The 24,165-nt window shown below is 56.0% G+C and overlaps 1 protein-coding gene across 6 annotated transcripts; it reads left to right on the top strand.

Annotated features, from left to right (window-relative positions):
• The first annotated feature begins 1 nt into the window (after nt 1).
• Nucleotides 2-23,917, top strand: ACY1 (aminoacylase 1). Of its 6 annotated transcripts, none has more exons than XM_039546895.1 (17): nt 2-604; nt 924-1,041; nt 2,388-2,565; nt 11,313-11,470; nt 11,893-11,957; nt 14,322-14,426; nt 15,724-15,818; nt 16,529-16,605; nt 17,420-17,509; nt 17,964-18,020; nt 18,182-18,255; nt 18,713-18,762; nt 19,325-19,469; nt 19,747-19,815; nt 20,068-20,147; nt 21,109-21,169; nt 22,118-23,917. In XM_039546895.1, exons 4-17 carry the CDS (start codon nt 11,332-11,334, stop codon nt 22,280-22,282), a joined length of 1,272 nt encoding a protein of 423 aa, XP_039402829.1. In that variant the 5' UTR covers nt 2-604; nt 924-1,041; nt 2,388-2,565; nt 11,313-11,331; the 3' UTR covers nt 22,283-23,917. The 6 variants fall into 6 exon arrangements, with proteins under 6 accessions (XP_039402829.1, XP_039402830.1, XP_039402833.1 ...); XM_039546896.1 differs by having other exon boundaries at nt 2-611; XM_039546899.1 differs by lacking the exon at nt 2,388-2,565.
• The last annotated feature ends 248 nt before the right edge of the window (nt 23,918-24,165 follow it).

Here is a 24,165-nt window from a genome sequence, read left to right as displayed (position 1 = left end):
CACACCAGAGCTTTGTGTCCGTAGCTGCTTCCCTGCATGCAGAGGCAGCCAGCCGGCTGCATACAGAGTTCCCTCGGGCGCTCTCAGCTCCGCCTGTCCCCTGCCTCACCTCTAGGACAGGTTCCAGAGCAGCCAAGGGGGCACTGGCTGCTTGAGCCCCTCCTGCAGTAGATGAGCAGAGAGCTGCCCTGCGTGCAGCTTCACGGGCAATGGAGCTGTTGCTGCTGGGTGGAGCAATGGGAGCTTGGCTCTCTGGGACAGGGACTGTCTTGTCCATGCAGTGCCTAGTCCAATAGGCCCTGATCCTTTAGGGGGGTCCCTACTAGCAGTGGGGGACCAATGGCAGCGATGCACTTGCTGTCTGCACTCGCAAACTCCATGGCCCAAAGTATCTCTGCTGGCTTTAACCATGAAATGGCTCCCTAGTCCATGACTGCAGGTCCCCCCTTTTCTCTGTTTTCAGGGGCTCGTGGCCTCAGTTGAGTGTTTACTGCTCCAGAACTTCCCTGAACAAACGCAGTCCGTTCAGCACTGGGACTGCTACCACAGCAAGCCCTGGACTAGCCCCCCAGCTGGTGTCGGTCACCGCAGCTCAACTTTGGTGGTGAGGGGTAATTGCCACCTGGTGTTCTTGAACTAGAATGATTCCCGTCTTGTTGCCAAGCCTCCCCGTGGTGCCCTGTCCTGCCCACTACATTCTGTCCGGTTCTGCTAATGTTGCAACTCTGCCACTCCAGGAATTAGCCTCTCTGCAGATTCTCCAAAGAGATGGCTAAGAAATCATTTCCCGTCTGCCGGAGCTGACTTTACTGCTCCCCCTCCCTGTTGAATGGAAAGGACAAGTTGTTACCTGGTGAACCCAGCCTCCAGTGGGGAGTTGATCACACTGATTTATCCCCTGTGTGTGCTATGTTCTGCCCCAGACCTGGCTGCATTTCAAGAGGTGAATCCGGCTAAGTCTTATACCATGTCTTCTGAGATGAATCCTGCCTGGGACCCTTCAGGGTGGCTCTGACTAGCCATGAGAAGAAGTGCTGTGGGGTAAGTTCCTGCCCCACGGTCCCCAGCAAAGTGGGAGCAGTAGTTCTGAAGGGAAGTCCTTGCTCGTCTACTAGGAGCCCTGATCCTCTCCCAAGTGTACAGGCGTGCAGCCACTTTTCTTAGGTTGATACTGAGGGGGACTCCCTTTGCCCTGTCCCTGGATCAGCCAGGCGGGGTCGCTGTGTAGCAATGAAAGTGGTGGCCTTTGGTCCAGATCGCCCCCAAAATGCACTGTATAAATACTCCCCCACATTGCACGCGTGGCTTAGCATCTGGCAACTGCTCAGCAAGGTTGTGCAGGGGCGGGGGCGGCCCGGCAGTCAGAGCGCAGTTAAATCAGCAGGACATGGGCCATGATGGCGGATTTCCAGGCAGCGAGGTGTAAATCAGTCTGGGGTGGATCTTGGCAGTGGCACATTGCAGCTATGGGTGTTCTGCATTCCCCAAGTGTTCCTGTTGGACTGGCAGCTACAGTGAGACCACACTGATGATCCATGCTGCCTTCCAGGCAGGGGTTGGGGTCACTGAGGGGATGAGGAGTTGTCTGAATAGTTACAATGTATAGTGAGCCGCCCGTAATGCTTCCCACCCTCAAAGCTCTGTACACCCAGTACCCACTGACCTCACCATGCTGGGAAGAGCATTAACCCTGACTGATGGGGAAACTGAGGTAGGCTGTGACATGACTTGCTCAAGACCGGAGAGGGGAGCGGGTGTCGGATCAGAACTCAGGATCTCCTGGCTGCCAGTCCTGTGCTTGGACTGCTCAGATGGGCCTCTCCACTGAAGCTAAGGTGCCTCCTCGGTGGGGCTTTTGGTTTGGCCTAGCCTCCCTGGGCTGCTGCCAGGGGAACACAGAAGAGAGGAGCTAAAGACAAGTATTGCAGGGGGATGGGGACACACTTTGCCTGGGCTAACTGGCCTGGGCTGGGGCTGATCAGGGAAGTGGAGGTCAGAAAAGGAGGTGTTGAATGAACAGCTGGAGAGCTGAAGTGAGCTCATGAGATGCACTGGGAGAGGGCATGGCTGGGTGGGAAGGAAAGGAATTGTATAAACTGGGTGGATTCTCACAAAGGGGATGAGTGAGCTAGCTAGCTCAGGAGAGAAGGGAAAACCTCTGCCTGTCCTCCTGGGGCAGAGAGGGAACAAGGCGGGCCAGGTAGGACCCCTATTGGGGGTTAGGGAGAGACCATGGGTGTGGAGGCCTGGTGTCCTCTTCTGAGAGGAGTATGAAGGCCTATGGGCTGGAATCCTGGACAGAGGACAGAGGACAGCCGGAAGCAGGAGTGAGCTCCTAAACCCACAGGTGGGGGGTGAACTGTTTCGTGTTTGACTGACTGACCTAGGTGACGAGGCGGAGGCTGCAGACTGTCATTTCATTACCTGTGCTTAACGCTGCCAATGGGCATTGTGGAGGACACTGATGCCCCAGAAGGGGCATGAATCCAGAGGAATCAGGCTGGAGGGACAGGTGCCCCACAGAGCAAGACAAAGGACAATACCACAAGGGGACACTGCAGTGAGGTGAGTCCCGGCTGCGTCCAAAGGGGGTGCTCTGGGACGGGGAGGCCCATTACATCCTCACAAACTGACCCCCAGCAGTAGCCTGCCCTCCTACGCTGCGATGGGCAAAAAAAAGCCGTATGGGTCCTTCTCTCATGGGGTCCCTTAGTCCTTCCTCAGCTCTCTGGCTTAGTTTAAGCATGAGGCCTGGAGTCAGGACGCCTGGGTTCTTTCCCTGCCTCTCTCACTGATGTGCTACATTACCTCAGCCAAGTCACGCTGGCTCCGGTGTTTCGACTCTTGTGCCTCAAATGAGGCACTTAAAGGTAGATAAAGGCAAGAATGTAGGAATGGCCTGATTTTTCCAAGGGGCTGCCCCCACTCTAATGCAATCACTAGTGCTGAGGGCTAGCAGCCCCGCTGGACAGCAGGCCATTGCCATTTATCTACCTGTATTTGGAAAGTGTGGGTGCCTCTGCAGCTCTGTGCCTCGGTTTCCCTGTCTGTACAATCTGGCTGATGATATTGACATGTCCCAGAGAGCGGCTCGGAGGTTTGTCCCTTTGAATTCCTTAGCTGGAAGGGGCCGTGGGAGGGTCAGGGGAACGGTATCCTCTGTCTAGGGTGCTACAAGTTCATTCTGAGCAATTCAGAACCAGCAAGGATCCCCCTTCCCTACCCCAACCCTGTTCCAATTCTCTGCCCTGGGTTTGCAGGAGGGCAGGAAGTGACCCTAGAAGAGGAAAAGAATCAGAAGAGAGGGACTAGAGCTGGAATGGCAGTACCCAGCTCTTACCTACTCCTCTGTGTGAGGGGCGGGGGGGAGTTTCTGGTCCCATCTCTGCTCAAAATAATCTTCAAAGGACTACTTGAGCAATAAGTCCATAAGTAACTAGGGCAGCCACGTGGGCCCTGGGCCATGCAAAGTTCAGGGTTTGTTTGCCCCTTTCCCCTGCAGCTGGTTAAAGTTTCTGTTGATCATCACCCTCAGGTGGGAGTGATCCAGCTGGGTCATTCACGGGGGGGCCTTGTGCCTTACAGGGCCTGGGCCGAGTGCTGGGCAGTGGCTGCATTTTGTGGGATGCAGGGTGGGGCGAGCATATGACTAGTCTTCCCTCTGGAAGGGACTGTGGCTCTTGCTGGTACTAAGGCCAGGTAATGCCCGGCCACAGGGAGAAGGAAACTAGAACCTACCGGGGTCCCTCGTTTCCCTCAGCCCATGGGAAGTTAGTGAGATTGCGTCTCCTCACTCTGTCCTGGAGCAGTCCCAGGTCTCTCACTCGGCACCAGCTACTGGGGACCTGCCTCCTGTGTGTTCTGTGTCCCACCACTAATAACTGGACCATTCAACATGACCGACCTAGTGCCTGTCCCCTATAATAGCAAGACTCCAGGGAAACCTTCCCCAACTTGGCTCAGACACCAGAGCCCCGGGGCACTGGTACTATGTACTGCAGCCAGGAAGCTCTGCTCAAGTTACTTTACCAGCCCTCCAAGCCAGATGGGTTTTACCCCAGCACAACAGGAAAGATGCTCTCCTGAGCTCAGCAAATGTCCGGTGGGTATCTGTGTTAGCAGCCTCTTCTGGGATGATTACTGATGATTTGTACAGCAGCATGTACAGATTGGGGTAGGTACCGTCCAGTCCTGTAATAACAAACCAGCCCCTGTTCTGACGAGCTCCCACGTTTGGTTAATGACAAGACACCATCAGAGGATAAAAGAATTGAGGGGGAAGAAGGATGAGAAGAGCTTGTTCTTGGAGTAAAATTGCCATTAGTCTATACATCAGGCATCCAGGAATGCTACACAGTGGAAAAACCGTAGGGCTTTATTAAGTCTCGCTGACTTGCAAACCAGAAAGAATGGGGAATCGGACCGGGAGTTGATCTCAGCCACAACATGTCCATCAGTGAGCTACCAGCTCGGTAGGAGCACTCCCTTCTATGAACATGCCTGGATAAAATGCTGGCTAGTGATGAGCTGGTTGAACCATCATCTGGGACAGGACTTAGCCCTGCTAAAAATTGACTGCACTATGTGAACCCTACCTTGAAAAGTCAGATTTCAGAGAAAGCTGCCACATAACCAAAGCAAACTAACGGTTTATGTTGGAGACCCTAAAAGTGAACATGCTCCAAATCATATGTACCTAGGGTCTCATAATACATGGGAGGGAGCATTAGTCTGGCTGGAAAAGCATTATGAGATCAGCTGTGCCTTTAAAAAACCACTGCATATCTACCGCCTTCTGCTCAAACTAGCTGTCAGTCTTATTCAACCCATTCTACGATACAGGAGCAAAGTCTGGGGGCTAGGGTGACCAGACAGCAAGTGTGAAAAATTGGGACAGGTTGGGGGTAATAGGAGCCTATATAAGACCAAGACCCCAAAATTGGGACACTCCCTATAAAATTGGGACATCTGGTCACTCTACTGGGCCACAGCGTTACTAGCTAGTTACAAAAAATGGGATAAAACCCCAAGAGAGACTTGACTTCTGCAATTCAACCAACAGCTATTCCAGGCACAGGGACTGTAGCAATAATGTCTGCAGAATAGAAATGGGTCAATTACCTCCCCCTAAATTGTGGTGTTTCAACCAAACCAGCCCCCTTCAGCTCGAAGCCCTAAAGGATGAAGACCTAAGTCCAGATGACGACAGTACACTCCCATGTGTCATCCCTTCCGGGTCTCAGCTATGCTACTGTCCCAATCTGTGCAGCAAACAACCTAACCGCAACCCAAAGGCCTGGACATTTTCAGATCGAGACTGGAGGTTTTTCCAAAAAAATAGGGTCCAGTTCAATCCAGAATTATTTGGGGGAAGTTCTGTGGCCTGTGTCAGACAGGTGGTCAGATCAGATGACTGGCCTTGGAATCTATGAAAAACCTTATCACGTGACTCCAGGACCTGAGGCCTTAAGAAAGACACCAAATACCACGAGACTTGCACTAAAATCACAAGCATTGGCAACACTGTTCCCACCTACCCAAGCACAGCTGTCAAGTTTTGTGCAACTCCACATCCTACTCCTGCCACTGCTTTGGTGCAGATTGTCTTGACCGTTAGCAGACATACATGGTTAGATGCACATTCACTCATTACATAATTTGCATAAAATGTCACACCAAGTACTGTGGGGTTTGGCTCTAGCTATGCTAGGAAAGTCTTAACCATGGATACCCCACCCTGCTACCTGGTGCATTCTCAACTGGGGATGAAAACTATTCAGCTGCTAAGGTAGGTGGAGCTAAACTGTTTCATCACCCATTCCTGAGGGTACAGCTCTACCACAGGTACCATGTTGTCAGCCATGGGTCATTTCCTAGTGTAGACAGGGATGTAGGCAGGGCCAGCTTTAGGAAGTGTGGGGCCTGATTTGAACAGTTTTGACAGGGCCCCGGCAGGGATGACTAAAAAAACCACACACATGGAGCTTGTACTCACCGGGCAGCGGTCTGAGTCTTCGGCAGCAGGTCCTTCACTTGCTCCAGGTCTTCGGCGGCACTGAAGGACCCGCCACCGAAGACCCAGAGCGAGTGAAGGACCCACCTCCGAAATGCCACCGAAGACCCGGAGTGCCGCTGGGTGAGTAAAAATTAAAAAGGCGCCTCTAGCCAGGGAAGGGATTCTTGGCCACTTGCCCCCCACTCTGGGCGGCCCTGCCACTGGCTGCGGGGCCCTCTTGGGCGCAGGGCCCGATTCAGGGGAATTGGTGGAATTGGCCTAAAGCTGGCCCTGGATGTAGGCGTGGAAAGTGGGGCCACATGGGACAGTTTTGCCTTGATTTGCAAATGCATAATTTCCTTTTCTAAGTAATTCAGCTGTTCTTAGTGTGCCCAACTTCCTCTGCTGTGTGGAGTTCATGAGCAGGGGACAGTAGCAAGATCTGTACAAAAATTGATGAATGAGATTTTAAATGTCTCATGGAATCAAGTCTCCGAGTGTTTCTCAGGTGAGAAGCTTATGCATTAAATAGATGATGCAGCTCCTTGTTGCAATGAGGATTGTGTTGAGTGTGAGGTTTGGTTTCGGTTCCTTAAAGGGACCTAGGCCCCAATCCTACAAACTCTTAAGTGTGCGAATAACTTTACTCCCACCAGTAGTCCCATGGAAGCGTTTGCAGGACCTGGCCCAATATTCCATCTGGATTAGGCCCGACATTGCATAATTATTTTTAAAAGGTCTGACAAAGGCTCACGTTAACGGACATGCATTCATGAATTTTTTTTCAATCAAAATTTGATTTAGGTGAAAAAAATCATTGACACCTCTTGTGCTTTTATTTAAAGTCCCAGGTCCTGGATTATTTGAGCATCTCAGCTTTCATTTAAAAAAATAAAGGGGGGGGTGGTTCTAGCCTTCCTGGTTATGGGCAAAAGCGACCTGAGCGCACCCTGAAAGCTCAAAACACTAGCAGACAAATTTAAAAAAACCACCCAAATGTGTTGGTTGAAAAAAATAAGATTTATTTTTAAAACAATCACATGGGTGTTGTGCTGGACTCCTGATTTTTGAATGTTTTGGGTTGGCAATATTGTGTAATCTTTCCCCCAGAGATTGCAACAATGTAGGAGGCCAGGAGAATCTGAAAGTGAAACTAGAGCGAAACTAACAAATAGTTAAGCTGACAGCGTTCTGTAGGAAACAACTAAAGGTTCTTACATGGTGAAAGAAAAATTGGATTTGAGAAATCCTTTCATTTGGCAGAAATGGAAGATGCTCACAGAGAATCTTGTAAGAGTATTTTTAGGCTAGCTGTGCCACGCTAAAAATGAGACTAACTTTGTAAGATGTTAGGCCCCAGGCCTACAACTAGATGTGCATAGAGGGAATCTTGCAGCTGCCTGGAGCCCTGTTGAAATCAATGGAGGCCTACAAGAAGTGCAGGGGTCTCTGGGGAGAGATCTTGTTGCAGCACTGGGGCCTGGTTTGGCTTGCATAATCTGTTTAACGCTTCAAGTGCTGATTGTTGTTATCATGTGTGTATGTGCAGGGCCCAGTGCACCTCAGTTAGGTGGAAGAGCAATTCAAATGTCATTTATTTCCCCTTGTTTTTCATTATAGAAAAAAAGTATTTAATAAACTGGGCTTTGGTTTCCAAAATTAAAGCCTGCCTTAAAGCTGAGCAAGGCTGAAGTGGGACTTGTCAGCTTGGATTTATTTTTGCCCAGATGTTTGAGCAGAAAAGTTTCTGGGTGACTGCAAAAAAAAAAAAAAAAAAAGCTCTGGGGGGAAAATGGTAAATGGAGGCAGAGGTGGCTGGGTTTGGGCTTGCAAAACCAGCGGCAGGCTGGAACCAGGGCTTTGTTTATTGGCCCCACAGAAGCTCAATGTGGGTTCAGGGAAAAGGCTCCCGTTTATGGGCCGATGTGACAAACATGCTTTGTTGGTGCTGCCTATAGCATAGAACAGAGCGCGTGGAGAAGAGATGGGGTTAGGTTATAAATGGGGGGGGACAAGGACCATCTTCTTGTTCTGTTTGTCCAGCGCTGGCACAAGGGGCTCCTGGGCTGTGCGTGTCGCAGCGCTACCTGCGGCACTAGAAATAAGGAAGGCTAATACCTCCGCAGCAATCCTGTCAATGGTGCGAGTCTCCTCGCAGACTGGTTCCAGTGGCTGGGCACTGGGTGAGAGCAAAGCGAGAATGGCTCTGCCTTGCAGCACTGATTGAACTGGGTCCTTGAGCCGTGCAGGCGCCTTGGACTTTGGAGTGGCAGGAAAAGGCTGCAGCCGAAGTCCGGAGCAGCCTTTTGGGGTGCAAGGGCCCGATCCTGCAGGTGCCCCACGGCTGGGCGCCCAGGGGTCCGGCCCCAAGCTTTGCCGGGACCCGGGGGGGGGGAGGGGCGGGCCTGCCCCCCTCCCTGCTGCCCCCGGCGAGAGGCGGCTGCCTGCGGGCTGTCCTAGCGCGGGGCAGGGGCAGGGGCTGGGGCTGCGGCGGGATTGGCCGGGCGGACTCAGGCTGCGCCCAGCCCCAGTACCACGGAGCGCAGAGCCGGGGCGGAGCAGGCGGCGGCGGCCGGAGCTGGGGGCAGCGCAGAGGTAGGGCCCGGGCGAGGCCGGCCGCGGCGGGGAGCGCACGGGGCAGCCTCCCCCGCTCCTCGCATGTTTACTTGGGGCTGGGCAGCCGAGCTGGAGCCGGGGGCGCCCAGGGGCCGCGTGGGGGGCCTGGCACTGCTCTGCCCCCCCGCCCCCCGAGCGCCCCGGGCTCCTCAAGCCGGGCTGCCCCCAAACTCCTGCCCGACGGGCCCCGACCCCCTGAGACCTGCACTTACCCCTGCTCTGAGCGTGCTCCTGCCTCCCAGCCCTGCCCACCCCACGGACCCCGACCCCTACCGGCCCCCCCAGCCCTAGAGACCTGCACTTCCCCCCACTTCCCCAATCCATGCATGCGCCTACCTCCCATCTCTCACCCCATATACGCTCCTACTCGCATGCACCCCCGAGAACTGCAATTACCCCAACTCCCCACCCTCCCTGTACTTCTCCTTACTCTGATCTTCAGCCTCCCCTCCTCATCCTCCCCAAGCTGGGCTACCAGCAACACCTGCCCCATTGCACCCCACCGACCCCTAACCCCCCAATCTAGACACCCTCCTACCCCCACATATCCCACCCACCCCTCTTACTCCTAGCCAGTCTATACTGCCCTCATTCCCACACTTACCCTTACCCCCACGGACCCCTAACATCCATACCTCTTCACCCCCCCACTTCCCTCAACCCCTGTCTCATACACCTCATATACACGGCCTGCTTCCACCCCCTCCCTCATTCCCACTCACCTGGACACCCCACTACTAGCCTCCACAGCACCGACATACCCCAGACCTCCTTGTTTAGCTCCCTTTCACCTCTGCTAACCCCAGCAGCCTACTTCTGCCCTTATTCTCATCTGCAGAAGGGGATACTGAGGCACAGAGAGACTAAATGGATTGCCATAGTGCCACAGTGGGACAGCTGTGAGTAGAACCCAGGAGTCCTGACTCCCAGTCCTTGTAGTACAGAGGTGGGCAAACTATGGCCTGAGGGCTGCATCCAGCCCTCCAGATGTTTTAATCTGGCTCTCGAGCTTCCACCGGGGAGCGGGGTCTGGGGCTTGTCCTGCTCTGGCACTCCAGCTGGGGAGTGGGGTTGGGGGCTTGCCCTACTCTGCACAGCTCCTGGAAGCAGCAGCATGTTCCCCCTCTGGCTCCTATGTGTAAGGGCAGCCAGGGGTCTCCGCACGCTGCCCCACTCCAAGTGTGCCCCCCCCGCGCAGCTCCCATTGGCTGGGAACTGTGGCCAATGGGAGTTGCAGGGGCAGCATCTGCGGATGGGGCAGCACACAGAGCTGCCTAGCTGTGCCTCCATGAAGGAGCTGGATGGGGGACATGCTGCTGCTTCTGGGAGCTGCTTGAGGTAAGTGCCTGCCCAGAGCCTGCACCCTTGACCCCCTCCCACACCCCAACTCCCTGCCCCATCCCTGATCCCCCCTCCTGCCCTCAAACCCCTTGGTCCCAGCCCCAGAGCACTCTCCTGCACCCCCCAACCTCTCATCCCCAGCCCCATCCCAGGGCCTGCACCCCCAGCTGGAGTGCTCACCCCCTTCTGCACCCCAACCCCCAATGTTGTGAGCATTCATGGCCTGCCATACAATTTCTATTCCCAGCTGTGGCCCTCGGGCCAAAAAAGTTTGCCCACCCCGTTGTAGTAGGTCCAGAACATGTTCCCTTGCAATCTGCCATCCCATTTTTCTCATCCCCATCTCCTAGGGTTGCCACCTGACTACAGGGCAAAGTTTTTATGCTGTGGCATTGAGAGCTGCCCTGTCTTCCTGTTGTGTTGGCACACGGGGGGATGACATAATGCATGGTCAGAATAAAGATCCACTGGCCCCAGGAGGCTTTCAGGACATGGGACAGACCCGTGAGAATGGGAATGGGCAGCCACTCTCCCCCATGTTGGCATGTGGAGGGTCTGGAGGGGATCGCATGGTGTCCAAGGCTTTTAACTTAGCCGCCTTCCTCTGCAGCATGGGGCTTAGATCACTCGCACGTATAAGCTACTGTGAGTGGTGGATTCTCTGTCACTTGAAGTCTTTAAATCATGATTTGAGGATGTCACTAACTCAGCCAGAGGTTAGGGGTCTGTTACAGGAGTGAGTGGGTGAGGTTCTGTGGCCTGCAGTGTGCAGGAAGTCACTAGAGGATCATGGTGGTCCCTTCTGGCCTTAAAGTCCAAGTCGTTGGGCTGTGGAGTGACGGACCACTCCGTTCTGGGTGAACACCCTTGCCAGTCCCACAAGCAGCTCTAGCATCCTCTGGTCCCTAGTGCTAACTGCCTCCCGCCACAGATACCATGGCAGCTCCTCCTGGGCACTGTGGCACAATGCTGCCTTCCAAAGCTCCCAGGGCACTAGCTGTTGTGAGGAACAATCCTGGATGGGGATTCTGGCTGCTTCCCCCTGTTGGTGGCACCGTGTCTAGCAAGTTAAGCCACTGACATCAGGCAGAGCTTTGGGAGGGATGTGCCTGGGTGTGGATGTGGTGCTGTCGCTTTGGAACGAATCCTGATTGGGGAAGCTTTGAAAGCCCAAGACAATGTTCCCCTTACATATACAGGTCTAGATTCAGCCCTGCTTCATACAGCTGCTTCATTGGAGATGGTGGAGTCATGCCAGGGGGAGATTTGGCTGGTACATTTGATGACAAAGTCTATTCACAGCTGTTCAGGATGGCGATTTTATCCCTTTCCCCTGTACATCCTGTCTTCTTCCTCACAGGACCCCGATACCCCAGTAGATGGACATCATGTTGCCTGAGAGAGACCCTGAAAGGACAGGGGAGAAGGTCAGAGGCCAGGATCCCGGGGAGCATCCTTCAGTCACGCTCTTCCGAGAGTACCTGAGGCTCAAGACAGTCCAGCCCGAGCCCAACTATGGTAAGGAGGCTGGTTCCCTTTCTTTTACCAGGGCAAGCTGCTGAGGCAGCATGAGCACTGGGGGAGGGTTACACCGCCAACCGGCAAGGGAGATGGCCAGGCAACTAGCTCGCTGCTGTGACGGCCAGTGGCAATGTTCTTGCCTCACATGCCGGGCACAAAGCTCTCAGCACCCTTCTGGAGCATTGCTGGGCTCTTGTTCCCAGCCGCTCTCTGACGTTCTTGCAGCATTGCTGCTCCAAAGGGTTCCCCCTTGTGGCAAGGGGCCTCTGGAGATGAGATGGGAGGGGCTAGAGTGTGGAGACAGCCCCTTCCTAGTGCAGGATGGGGATTCCTGGATGGGAGAGATGCAGCAGGTGGAAGGAAACAGCAAGGGGATTCTAGCTGAATGTCTGTAACTTTCCTGCTTTCCCCTCTCTCAGATGTGGCCGTGCGGTTCCTGGAGCGAATTGCAGCTGAGCTTGGCCTGGAGTGTCAGAAAGTGGAGGTAGGAAAAGTGAACCCACCCACTCCTCTGCCCCCACAGTGAAATTCATTCCCGATCTGTCAGAGCCTGAAACCACCAGGGGGTGTCTGGGGTGCCCCCTGCTAGACATCTTCTGTACAGCACAGCTCCAATCACGGTGCTCCACCAGCACTGCCAGGTGGCGCACCAAGTCCCGCCTCAGAGATGCTCCCATTTACCATGTGTCTGGGCTCATTCGCCTCAACGAGCGCTTTTGTATCTGCTTTTGCTGCATGCCTTAGAAACGTAATGCTTCCCATTCACTGGGGAGCCGTCTTCCTGCCAGAGTGGTCTGGGTTGCTCACCTTACCCCTTTCCAATGCTAAAGTGACACTGACAGTGCTATAGCCTGGGATCCTCCCAGCAAACCAGGGAATGACTGAGTAAATTGTTCAGCGGTTCCCGTCTAAAAAGAATTGGTGGGTCTCAGCCAAGTTCTCAGTGGATGTGTCCTCATCACCAAATTCAGCCTTGCAATGAGCACCCCTTGGTACCCCTGTGGGCACTGCCAGGGTGGATGTCCCTTGTCCTTGGCGGTCCTTCCAGTTCTGGGCTGAAGGCCATTGGCAGCAGCATGGAGCTGGCCTGCACTGCTTGTGCCAGACTCATTCTTTGGGTAACCAGAGGACTCCTGTCTGCAAATGCGGGTCTTTCAGTAGCAATCAATCCCCGTAAAAACGGATAGAGCGACCTGAGCATGGCACTCTAGCTGGCTCTAGGGGGAGTTCTGGGCAAGGAGAGGCTACCCTCTCGGACCCTTTTTCATGATCCTTGCATTGGGAGTCCAGAACGGGCCAGGGTGCTGTTTGTTTGCTTCGCCCCGCCCCCCGTTCATAGCAGGAGAGACCCTGCGAAATGTGATGATGCGAGTGGTTGTTTGCCATTGGTGTACAAATCCCATGCAGTCGGTAATCCCCTGCAGACTTGGCCAGCCCGTTAATCTGCTATTACAGGTTCTCAGTCTATTTTTGAGTGGATCCATCCCGGCAGTATGTGCTGTAATTAGACTGGGACTTAGCAAGGTCACATTCCTCCGGGGAGGCTTGGGGTGACACGACTTTCCTTGCGACTTGTCCCGGCTCGTGGGCTCATGAATCCCGACTGGCAGAAACTTGGGTTAGGAAAAATGTGGGGAAGTTCCCTGAAGACAGGATCTCAGTTGTGTGCGTGTTGGCTAGATCTCCTGAGTCATTGGGAGATGCAGACCGTGCCTGGATTTCAATAGTTTTAGTGATTGCTGAGCCCATATTCTTTCAAGGCCTCCTGCCACTGGCATTTGCTGTTGGATTTTTTTACTGAGATTCTGTAACCCTCATCAGTTGTGTCTAGTGTCCTCTGGGGTGGCCCTTGGGGTGGGGAAGATCAGTGTTAAAGGTTCCTTGCTTGGGGGATTGGATGGTTCCGGGGGTATGGAGCGTTCCCTGCTCATTCACCAGCTCCTGTGGTAACACACTGCCCTTCTCTAGCGCTTCTCCTTCCAGGCACAGCCGTCCAGGGTGTTGCTGTCTGGTGACTCTTCAGTGAAATGAAATGGGGGGTCTTGGTGCAGTTCCTAGTGGACCGAGAACCCAGGAGCTCTTGCTTTTGGGTCACCCTTTTGGGGTTCAGTTTATCTGCAGCTTTTGGCGTCCTTGCTCAGGGTGAGGGTTTGCCTCCCTGACCTCCACAGCTATGAGTCCCACACACTGACCCTGCCCTGTGGGAAGAAGTGTTTCCTTTTGATTGGGTGCCTGTTTATCAGCCATTAATCGAGTGACTCCCCTCTGTTCTCAAAATCCCCTTCCAGGTCTTCAAGCTCCCAGCTGCACCATTTGGATATGGCTTGGGAGCCCTCCATAGTTGAGGCGTCCTTATGGGAGGAGGTTGCGTTCTGCCTGGGATCTCTCAATCCAGTTGCTCGGAGGGCCCCATCTCTGTCGAGTGCCTTGCAGTTACCAATGGATTTATTCCTCGCAGCACCCCTCTGAGGCAGGGAGTTGTAATCAGATGGGGAGCTGAGGCACTGGAGAGATGCAGTGACTTGACCAAGGTCGCTCAGGGAGTCTGTGGCAGAGCTGGGAATTGAGCCCAGGTCTCCTGGTTCCCAGTCCAGTGCCCTGTCTGTGAGACCCTCCTTCCTGCCCTCCTAGAAGGGAGAGGAGTCTCTGGTCCTTTGAAATCTGCTCCCTCCCAGGTGAAACAACCCCTCCCTTTGCAACAATGTGTTGTGTGCGAACCCCGCTGCCCCTCCTCATCCTCCCCACCCAGGGGCTGCTCCGTCAGCTCCTTCTGTCTGCCCAGCTTCCCCGACCCACAGCAGGGTGGAGCATGCCCTTCCACTGTAACGGACTCCTTTTTGCTTCGCAGGTGTTCCCGGGCCGGGTTGTCACCATCATCACCTGGCAGGGCACAGACCCGCAGCTCCGCTCCATCGTGCTGAACTCGCACACGGATGTCGTGCCGGTGTTTGAGGTGAGAGGTTGTGCGGGGAGGGCTCACAGCTGGGATTTGGCTGCTGCCCCTGGGTGGGCAGGGGCGGTTATTTGCCCAGAGGGGAAGTGGAAGTGTTTCTCAGCAGCTCAGGAGGGTGCCCAGGGGCACTGCTGGGCTGGAGGGAAACCTGGGCCATCTCTGCCGAGGACCTGCCACCGTCAATGCCATCTGCACCCTTTGTTAATTCAAACACAGCGCCACCTACAGTAGAATGCAGGGAACTGCGAGCCTTTGTCAGGATTGCTCTTGCAGGCGGTGGGGTCTGCCCAGGGAAAACGCCTTCCGCTTTCATTTGGGGCTGCCCCTTCCCTCACCCCCGCCGCGTGCTAATTTTCAAGCTGAGGCTGGTTTGATCCAAGGCCCCATTTAGCCCTTGGCCTCTCTGCTGCGATGGAAAAAGACACCCACTGGGATAGTGCTGCCTTCAGAGCCTGTCACCTTGTTCTTTTAAAATTATCTCCATTGTGCACGGGACTCCCTCGTTTGCTTCTTGCACTGTGGCTATAAAGTTCTGATGCAGGCCCTGGCTTGTCTGGCTGTATTCTCCAGGAGGGGTCTCTGGCGCTCACCATCCACCACCACAAACTTCAGTTGCTACCTTTTGTTATTTTGGGGGTTACTTACTATGAAATCCTGTTTTCCTATGGGCTGCATTAGGCTCTCAGTGTACGCGATTAGACGTGCACCTGCTCTTTGTAATGGGTGTGTTGGAGTCCAATTTGCCCTGAGAAGCCCCACTGCAGGAGGCCCCGCTTTTTTGTTGAAATTGCCCGGGGCGTTTCCTGTTAACATGGTTGCATGCATGGGGGTTGGTCTTGTCCATTATTGCTTTCCTGTCCCTTCAGATCTGGACAGAGGCGTGTTGGCAGCAGTGCGTTGGGCAGCTGCAGGGCAGGCTTCTCCATACTGTGCCTGTCTTGCCCTTCAGTCTCCAGCACTGTCAGGCTGGCATTAAATCACACTCCCATCCCTTTTGCCCCCTCGCACACCATCTACCTCCTAGTGGCTGAGGTGCCACCTACCACATCAGCCCTGTGTGCTGCTTCACCCTCCAAACCAGGCCTCTGTCCATCTCCCAAACAGGGTGCTGCCCCTTTCTTTTATGGGAATGGGGATCAGGTGCGGGGAGATCAGCTTCCTGTCCTGCCCCTCTCCTCCATGGAAAAGTCAGGGCACCATGCTGCGAGCCAGCCGGACTGTGCTCATGCCCTCCGGCAGCGCCCGCTCCCCATGGGGAATCCTGCTATGACACTCAGTGCTGGTTTCTTCCCTGCAGGAGCACTGGACCCACGACCCTTTTGAAGCCTTTAAGGACTCTCAGGGTAACATCTACGCCCGCGGGGCCCAGGATATGAAGTGTGTCTCCATCCAGTGAGTGCAGCTGGCCTCCTCCATTCTCTGTCTTGTCTTAGTTCACCATTGCCTCTCTGGGGCAATCAAACTGAGCGGAACGTCCCCTTCTGCACACAGCTCCATCCCTCTTGACTCATGCTTGCTATGAACCCTTGGGCCAGATCCTGATCTTGGTTACACTGGCATAAATCTGGAGGAACTCCCCTGAGCTCAGTGGGCAGGTGTTCTGGAATTGTCCCATGCCGGGCGCCTTGCCCCTGGCTGTGCAGCCGCTGGACACAGCTGGAAACGGGTGACTGGGCTAGGTAGGCTGGGCCGGTATGGGAATCCCTGCCAATAGCTGTGTGATGCAGTAGACATTGGAGATCCTGAAAGCTCAGCAGATGCCTCTTACCATCGAGGTCTAGTTATTTATATATTGTCCCAGCTTGTATCTGCCTGGACATATAACTAGCACAGGGCTGGGGTACTCTGCTCCCTGCATTGGCTGGCTGGGGCGGCCAAAGCCCTATGACACCTGCCCCCCATTCCTGGACACCCAATATGTTACCTGCTCCATACTAGGTCCCTTAATCTTTGGCTGAGATCAGGGTGTGGGAAAACCAAGGGGTGCCGGCTGCAATCTAGGGGTACAGCTCCCTCCATGCATCTTACGCCTGGCCTGGAGCACTGCCGGAGCTCAAGTTTCTCACAGGTACCAGCTTCCTGACCAGTCTCTCCCTGTTCAGGTACATCGAGGCCATCCGGAGGCTGAAGGCCGAGGGGAAGCGCTTCCCCCGAACGGTTCACATGACATTTGTGCCCGGTAAGTGCCTGGCTGCTCTTCGTGGCCAGCTGGTTGCTAGAATTTGGCTGTAAGGGGTGGGAAGGTGGGGGCTAGAGATGGAGCTGCCCTCCTTTTTCCTTAGCTTTGGGACTCCCCTGACCAGCGCGTACCTGGGAGTGAAACACGTGGAGAAACCAAGCGCATCAAGCCTTGAGCATGTTCATGGGTGGGAGTAAAGCACGTTGAGCTCCTGGTCTGGAAAGCACTGGCCAGATCCAGGCCCTGATGTGTCCTCCTCACTCGCTGTTCAGCCCTGCTCCGCAAACTTTCTTGCATTTAAGGCAGGCTGGAGTGGGTGACTCTGTGCCAGTCTCTAGGCTGTCATGGGGAGCTCTGGCAAGGCAGCGTGAGACCTCTGGGGAAGGAGGTGGAGAAGAGCAGGGAGCTGTTACATGGGGTAGGTTGGAGAGATTGCAGACCCCAGTTCAGTCCCACCAATGCCTGCTGCATTTGGTCAAAGCGCTGATGGTGGCTCTTCCTCCCACTGCTTCAGCATTACCCCCACCCCCGCTTTCTAAACTCTGGCCATGAGCTGAGTAGTTCCCATGAGCTGGCAGACAGCTGGGGCCTGGAAATGCCAGCACTGGGGAAAACAGCTGCTTTCCCCCACCTCGCATCGGTCGCAAGCTGACTGCTGTGGGAGTTGGACTGGCCAGAAGCTGCCGCGGGTCCCAGTCTGCCATGGGGTGCTCTGGCTGTGCCACCAGCTGGGGTGAAAGGGAGGGCTGGGCTCAGCCGTGGTGCCCAGCAGAGCTTGACGGCCACTAACTCTGTGTCCTTCCCCTGAGCGCAGACGAAGAGATCGGGGGCTGCAAGGGCATGGAGCTGTTTGTGAAGCGCCCCGAGTTCCAGGCTCTCAACGTTGGCTTCACCCTGGATGAAGGTGCGGCTCCCCGGGTGTGATGGCGGAGGAGCCAGTGGGAGTGCTCTGTGCGAGGGGGGGCAGGCAGGGAGGGACTGAGCTGTGCCCTGGCTGCTGGCCCCTCTGCAGAGATGAGCTTGGCCCCCTGGCCATTAGGCGGTAGATGGGCTGAGATGCATGAAGGGTTGGTGGTGGGGATAAAGGAGGGTCTTTTGTAGGCACATTCCCTCAGCCCAGGGACCAGCCTCGCACCCTGTCTTGGCAGGTACCTTGTCTCATGGGTGAGGGACGTTGAGTGGCTGGGCCATCTGCACTCCTGGTGCCTGATTGGGGCAGGGCTGGGGATCTGGAGATTCTCCCCAGTCCCTAAATGGCAGCCAGTGGCTCCCCTGTTGCATTGCCACTGCAGCAGCTGGCAGTGGCTGCTTGGCTCCCACTCCTCCACAGTGACCTGTCTTCTCTGTCCCTCCCCCAGGCCTGGCCAACCCGACGGATGCCTTCACTGTGTTCTACGGCGAGAAGTGCGTCTGGTGTGAGTAGGGTCCAGGACATGTCCCCTCGTTTTACGTCTGTCTATCTGTGCATTTCTAACATACCCATCATTGTGGTGTCTGGGTGCCAGGCTCACCCACTCTCTCTCTCTCCTTCCCCCCTCTCTCTTAACACATCTCCCCCTCTCATCGGCACTTGCAGGGATTAAAGTCAAATGCGAGGGGAACCCAGGCCATGGATCCCAGTTCATTGAGAACACGGCTGCTGAGAAGTTGGTAAGAGAGAGCGCCCTCTTCTGGGGGGTGAGGGGCTTGCAGTGTCACCCACCCTGGCTTCACCCACCTGCTCTCTCGGCAGGAAGGGCAAGTGAGTGTGACAGAGAGTGAATTGCAGTCCTCTTGCACCAAGGGAGAGACCATCAGCTTCTCTCCAGCAAGGAACAGTGCAGAGGAGATCCCTGCCATTCCAACCCCAGCCTCTGCCAGCAGGGGGCGCTATGGGGAGTGGGGCAGGAGCCCTGGCTGTGTGGGGGAGCTCCTGGCTATGTCAGCCCCAGCCTCTCCCAGTCAGAGCGCCCCTTGTGGCTCCTGTGTGGGAGCTGGTTGGTTTGTTTCTGGGAAGCCCTGGGTGAAGGGCAGAGCTGCTTGCCCTGAGGGTGCAGGCATCTGGGGGAGCCGAGATGTAGCTATAATATGCTGGTCAGGACACTGACACCCCCTGTTCCCACCACAGAACAGAGTGATCACCTCCCTCCTGCAGTTCAGAGAGAGTGAGAAGCAGAGGTAAGAGGCAGTGCTGCATGAAACCTGTGGCTCGTTTGGTCCCCAGGGAGAAGGTGGACATCCTAGCTCCAGAGGATGGGTTAGGGATGCACAAACGGGCCTGGGACTCAGGACTCCTGGGTTCTGTCCTCAGCTCTGCCACAGGCTCCCTCTCTGTCCTGGGGCGAGTCATATCGCTGCTCTGTGCCTCAGTTTTCCCATCTGGGAAATGGCTGTGATTATCCTGTCTTGCCTCCTAGAGTGGGCGGGGCGTGATCTCAATAGGGCGCTTTGAGATCCGGGCAGAGGACACAGGGAGCGTTGTTTTGAGGGCAAGATCCAGGGCCTGGCTCCACATGGCAGAGAGCGTGGCTGTCCCAGCGACCCATGTGTGTCCTGGCACCGTGTATCAGTGCACGTGGATGTCACGTTGATGGCCCCAGCCCAGGCGAGGCAAATCTCTGGACCTAGCTCTGCCCTCCCCTTGGTCAGGGTGCAGAGTCCTTTCCCAGGGGAGTGGTTGGGGGTAAAGGCTCCAACAGACACAGATCACAGACGCTGGGTGTGACACCCCTCCCCGCAGATTGAAGTGTGACGAGCACCTCACCCTGGGCGACGTCACCTCCCTCAACATGACTATGCTGAGCGGGGGCGTCTCCTTCAATGTGGTACCCTCGGAGCTGTCTGCCGCCTTCGACATCCGCATCCCGCCCACTGTCAACTTGCAGGTACGGTGCCCACTCTGGCAGGGGTCCCGTTCCCCCAGGGAGGGGGTGGGGTGCACATTCCCCCAGGTTTGGGGGAGATCTTGATCTGCCAGCCATTGCCCCAGCAGTGTCCGCCAGAAGTGTAGAGCTGATGCTGACTTGCTGCTAACATAATGTCCCAGTGGCACAAAGAATTCTGGGAGGCATCAGAGAGGCAGAACAAGGGCTGATGGCATGGACTTGAGAGAGGACCCCCCCCCTTCACTCACGCCCCGTTGGTTTGCCCTCTCTCCTGCAGGCATTTGAGGAGCAGCTCACAGTCTGGTGCCGGGCAGCTGGAGAGGGTGTCACCTACAAGTTCTACCAGGTATGGCAGGGAACTGAAGAACTGGGCTCAGAGCCTCCCCTTGAAATCTACTTGGGTGTGTGTAACTTGGCTGGGCACCTCCATGCCCTCACCCTCCCTGTGCAGCCCATCCCAGCTGGACCCCCACCTTCCTGCCCCACGTTGCCTCCAAGCCTCTCGGCCTCCCACCCCCCTTGCTCTGCTGCCACCCCAGCCTCCTCCCTCCACCCCCCCAGGAAGATTTAACCCTCTTCCCTCTTTCGTTTGGTGTAGAAATACATGGATCAGACAATGACCTGCACCGAGGAGTCTGACCCATGGTGGAAGGCATTCAGTGGGGCCTGCAGAGACATGTGAGTACGACTCTCATGCAGAAAAGGACCTGGGGATTACAGTGGATGAGAAGCTGGATATGAGTCAGCAGTGTGCTCTTGTTGCCAAGAAAGCTAATGGCATATTGGGCTGTATAGGAGGGGCATTGCCAGCAGATTGAGGGATGTGATCATTCCCCTCTATTCGGCACTGGTGAGGCCACACCTGGAGTATTGCATCCAGTTTTGGGCCCCCCACTACAGAAGGGATGTGGACAAATTGGAGAGTCCAGCAGAGGGCAACGAAAATAATTAGGGGGCTGGGGCACATGACTTACGAGGAGAGGCTGAGGGAACTGGAGTTATTTAGTCTGCAGAAGAGAAGAGTGAGGGGGGATTTGATAGCAACCTTCAACTACCTGACGTGGGGTTCCAAAGAGAATGGAGCTCAGCTGTTCTCAGTGGTGGCAGATGACAGAAGCAGCAGCAATGGTCTTAAGCTGCAGTTGGGGAGGTCTAGGTTGGATATTAGGAAATATTATTTCACTAGGAGGGTGGTGAAGCACTGGAATGGGTTACCTAGGGAGATGGTGGAATCTCCTTCCTTAGAGGTTTTTAAGGCCCGGCTTGACAAAGCCCTGGCTGGGATGATTTAGTTGGGTTTGGTCCTGCTTTGAGCAGGGGGTTGGACTAGATGACCTCCTGAGGTCCCTTCCAACCCTGAGATTCTATGGTTCTATGACAAATGGCTATCCCCCCAGCCACGCTGCTGGCACAGTGCCGGCAGGCTGGGCTCACCTAGGGGCTTGGAAGCTCTGCAAAAGCAGATGCCTCTCAGCCAGGCCTGGGGTGCAGGGGCAAGCTAAACATTGCCCTCCCCAGCTCTGCCGCGTGGGGGTACCTTCCGTCCCTGCCTCCCCACCAGGCCCTGGCTCCCCGTGGCGGGGGGAGAGAATAGCCGCACTGGGGGCATGGCTCACCCAGGCTCTGTCTCTGTTGGCAGGCACATGACGTTGAAGCGTGAGATCTTCCCAGCCGCCACGGACAGCCGCTTTATCCGAGCAGTGAGTGCTGGCGCCTCCCCCCGGTCTGCCTCCTTCCCTGCCCACTGCCCATCCTGCAGATTCTGGCTGGGTCTCCCTGGTTCTCCCATCCCCTCCTCCGGCCTCTTCCCCACCCCCTTTTTCTTGCTCTTGCTCTCTGTCTTAATTTAATTGGTCTCTGACTCTGCTCTGTTGTCTAGTGGGGATGGCCTTGGCCTGACAGTCAGGACTTCTGGGTTCTATTCCTGTCCCTGCCACCGATTCCTAGAGCAGGTTACGCCCCAGTGCCTCAGTTTTCCCACCTGTAAAATGGGACTGACCTGCTGTCAGGAAGTGCTTTGAGAGTCTCTGGCTAGTGCTGCTCTGTAAATGTGTTGTATTATTATCCTTCCCATTAGTTAACTGTATTACAGTAGTGCCTTGTGCCTGGCCCACTACAAACAATGTTTCTTCTTAAGGAAACAGCATCTTTGGGGGCTTCAGCTAGGATGGTCTCAGATATATGGGGGTGGAGGTATTGAGGCAGTGGGGCTGGGAAGGAGCCCAGAGATGGTTGAGGGGAAGCTGCTTTCCCAGTGGTGAGAATGTGGGGTCTGGGTGGTGCCAACCTGGTAAAAGAGAAGCTCGCTGCCCACCTCTGCCCTGCTGCATGGGAGCCCCACTGCTGGAATGAGCCAGACCTCCCGCTGCAGACTCTGGCACGGTTCCCGGCAATTCAGGCCAGCATGAGACAAGGGCCAGGGATGGTGAAGGGTGGGAATGCAGTAATGCCGGGGCTGGCCAGGAGGGGGCACCACACAGGGTTGAATGTCAGTGGGGGGCGGGGAAAACACAGTGTGATCTCCTATTTGCAGGTGGCTCAATCCAGCCCCCCCCCCACTGGTTCCCCCCTCCTTGGACCCCATGTAGTCTGATACGGCCGCTAGGCTCTGTGTGGTGGAAGTGACTTCCCCTTTCACTGCTTTGCAGGCTGGTCACCCGGCCCTCGGCTTCTCCCCCATGAACCACACCCCGGTACTGCTGCACGACCACAACGAGTACCTCAACGAGCGGGTTTTCCTGCGGGGCATCGAGATCTACGCCTGCCTCCTCACCTCCTTGGCCAGCGTCCCCCCCCTGCCAGCGGAGGGCTGAGGGGCACAGCGGGGGGTGGGCGATACCAGAGCGAGAGACGGGGAGTGAAAATTCATGGGGGCAAGGGGCAATGGACATACAGGGGCTGGGGTAAGAAGCAGCTGCTTGGGGATGGGCAGGACTCCAGGGTTCCTTGGTGACAGCGCCATGTGCAGAACCACCCAGCTGTGCCAGCCTAGAGGGGCAGGCATCTGTTGTGTCCGGGGGAAGAGGCTCCAGGTCCCCTGAGCCCATCCATGGGGCCCTATGGAATTACACCCGGTGTCCATCTTCCAGCCCATGGCTCTGCAAGCTAAGGGGGAGGCTGCACCTGGGGGCAAGACATGCCGGGCTTTCTCCCATTGCTTGCACTGGGGGTGGGGAATACATCTCGAGTGCCCCATGCCCCCGCCAGGCATTTACCCCCTCACCACATTGCAGCAGTAATGCAAGCCCTCCCTTCCCAACAGGGCTAGGCCTGGGTCCTGGGGTCTATGCGGGGTGGGGGGAGGGTTGCTCTGTCCATCCCAACCCCTCCAAGGCCCCAGAGCCCCTCTCACTGCTGCTCCCAGCCCCAGATCTCTGCAGAGCCGCCTCCAGGTATGGGCCAGGGCCATGGGGCACCCCTTGGGCAGCCTGCCTCTCCCTTGGGCCCCCTTGGCTCTCCCTGGCTGCCTAGTGGCTCTCCCTGCTTCTGGGGCTAAGCATCACCACTTGCCCCAGGCAGGGCGGGGATCTGGAAGCAGATGTAGCTGTGGGTGGGTGCAGGCATTGAAAGCAGGGTGACCTAGTGGATAAGGCACTGGACTGGGGCTCAGGAGACCCGGGTTCCACTTCTGGCTCTAGCCCAGACTCCCTGTGTGACCTTGGGTGAGTCAGCTGAACTCTGTGTGCCTCCATTCCCCGGGTGATCATACCCCCCGAGCTCCTGGCACGCTGCTCTCAGAGCCCTGGCTGGGCGATGCTTTGTACCTGCTGCCTACTCTCATTAAACCACTGGGTGCGGAGGGGTGGCAGGAAAGCAGCTGGGATAGCACCTCCTCCCGAGTGCCCCAGACTGTCACTGCCCAGCAAAGAGGGGTTGGGGCTAAAGCCAATTGCTGCGAAAGCTCCAGGCAGGAATCGGCTCTGAGCTGGCGGTGGCAGGTCTGTCTCAGCAGGGGGCGGTGTTTCCCAGCCATACCGGGGCTAGCAGCAGGGCCATGGTGGGAGGGGGTGCCCAAGTCCCCTGTCTGTGTGACCATGCTATGAATTTTCATTCCCTGGGGCAGGAAAGCAGCTGGGATGGCACTTCCTCCCGAGTGCCCCAGACTGTCACTGCCCAGCAAGGAGGGTTTAATTGCTGTCTTAATGAATCACTGCATTGGTGAATGCAAATCAGAGCACAGTGCCTGGCTGGGCGCCTGTGCGTGGCACCCTGGAGTCCCAAGCCGGAGGACTGGCCTCATCTCGGGGGGTGGAGAAGTGTCTTCTAGCACATCAGAAAGCCTCAGTGGGGACTCACGTTCCAGATCCCCATTCCCCAGCTCCAGCTTTCTGGCTGCGGCTCTATTCAGTGCCGCCCAGAGGATTCAGGGGGCCTGGGGCAAAGCCGGGGAGCTGCGGCGCTTGTACTCACCCGGTGGCGGTCCGGGTCTTCAGCGGCATTTTGGTGGCGGGGGGCCCTTCAGTCGCTCTGCGTCTTCGGCAGCACTGAAAGGCCCCCTGCCGCCAAAGACCTGGACCGCCGCCAGGCCAGGGCTTGTGGGGCATTTCGGCGGTGGGGGGCCCTTCAGTTGCTCCATGTCTTTGGTAGCACTGAAGGGCCCCCTGCCACCGAAATGCCGCCAAAGACCCAGACCGCCGCTGGGCCAGGGCTCACAGGGCTGCTGGGGCAAATTGTCCCACATGCCCCCCCCCCTCCC

Source organism: Mauremys reevesii, linkage group 7, assembly GCF_016161935.1.
Source record: "Mauremys reevesii isolate NIE-2019 linkage group 7, ASM1616193v1, whole genome shotgun sequence".
NCBI classification, from domain to species: domain Eukaryota; kingdom Metazoa; phylum Chordata; order Testudines; family Geoemydidae; genus Mauremys; species Mauremys reevesii.
The sequence above is the reverse complement of the archived record's forward strand: the minus strand, read 5'-3'. Positions and strand labels throughout refer to the sequence as shown.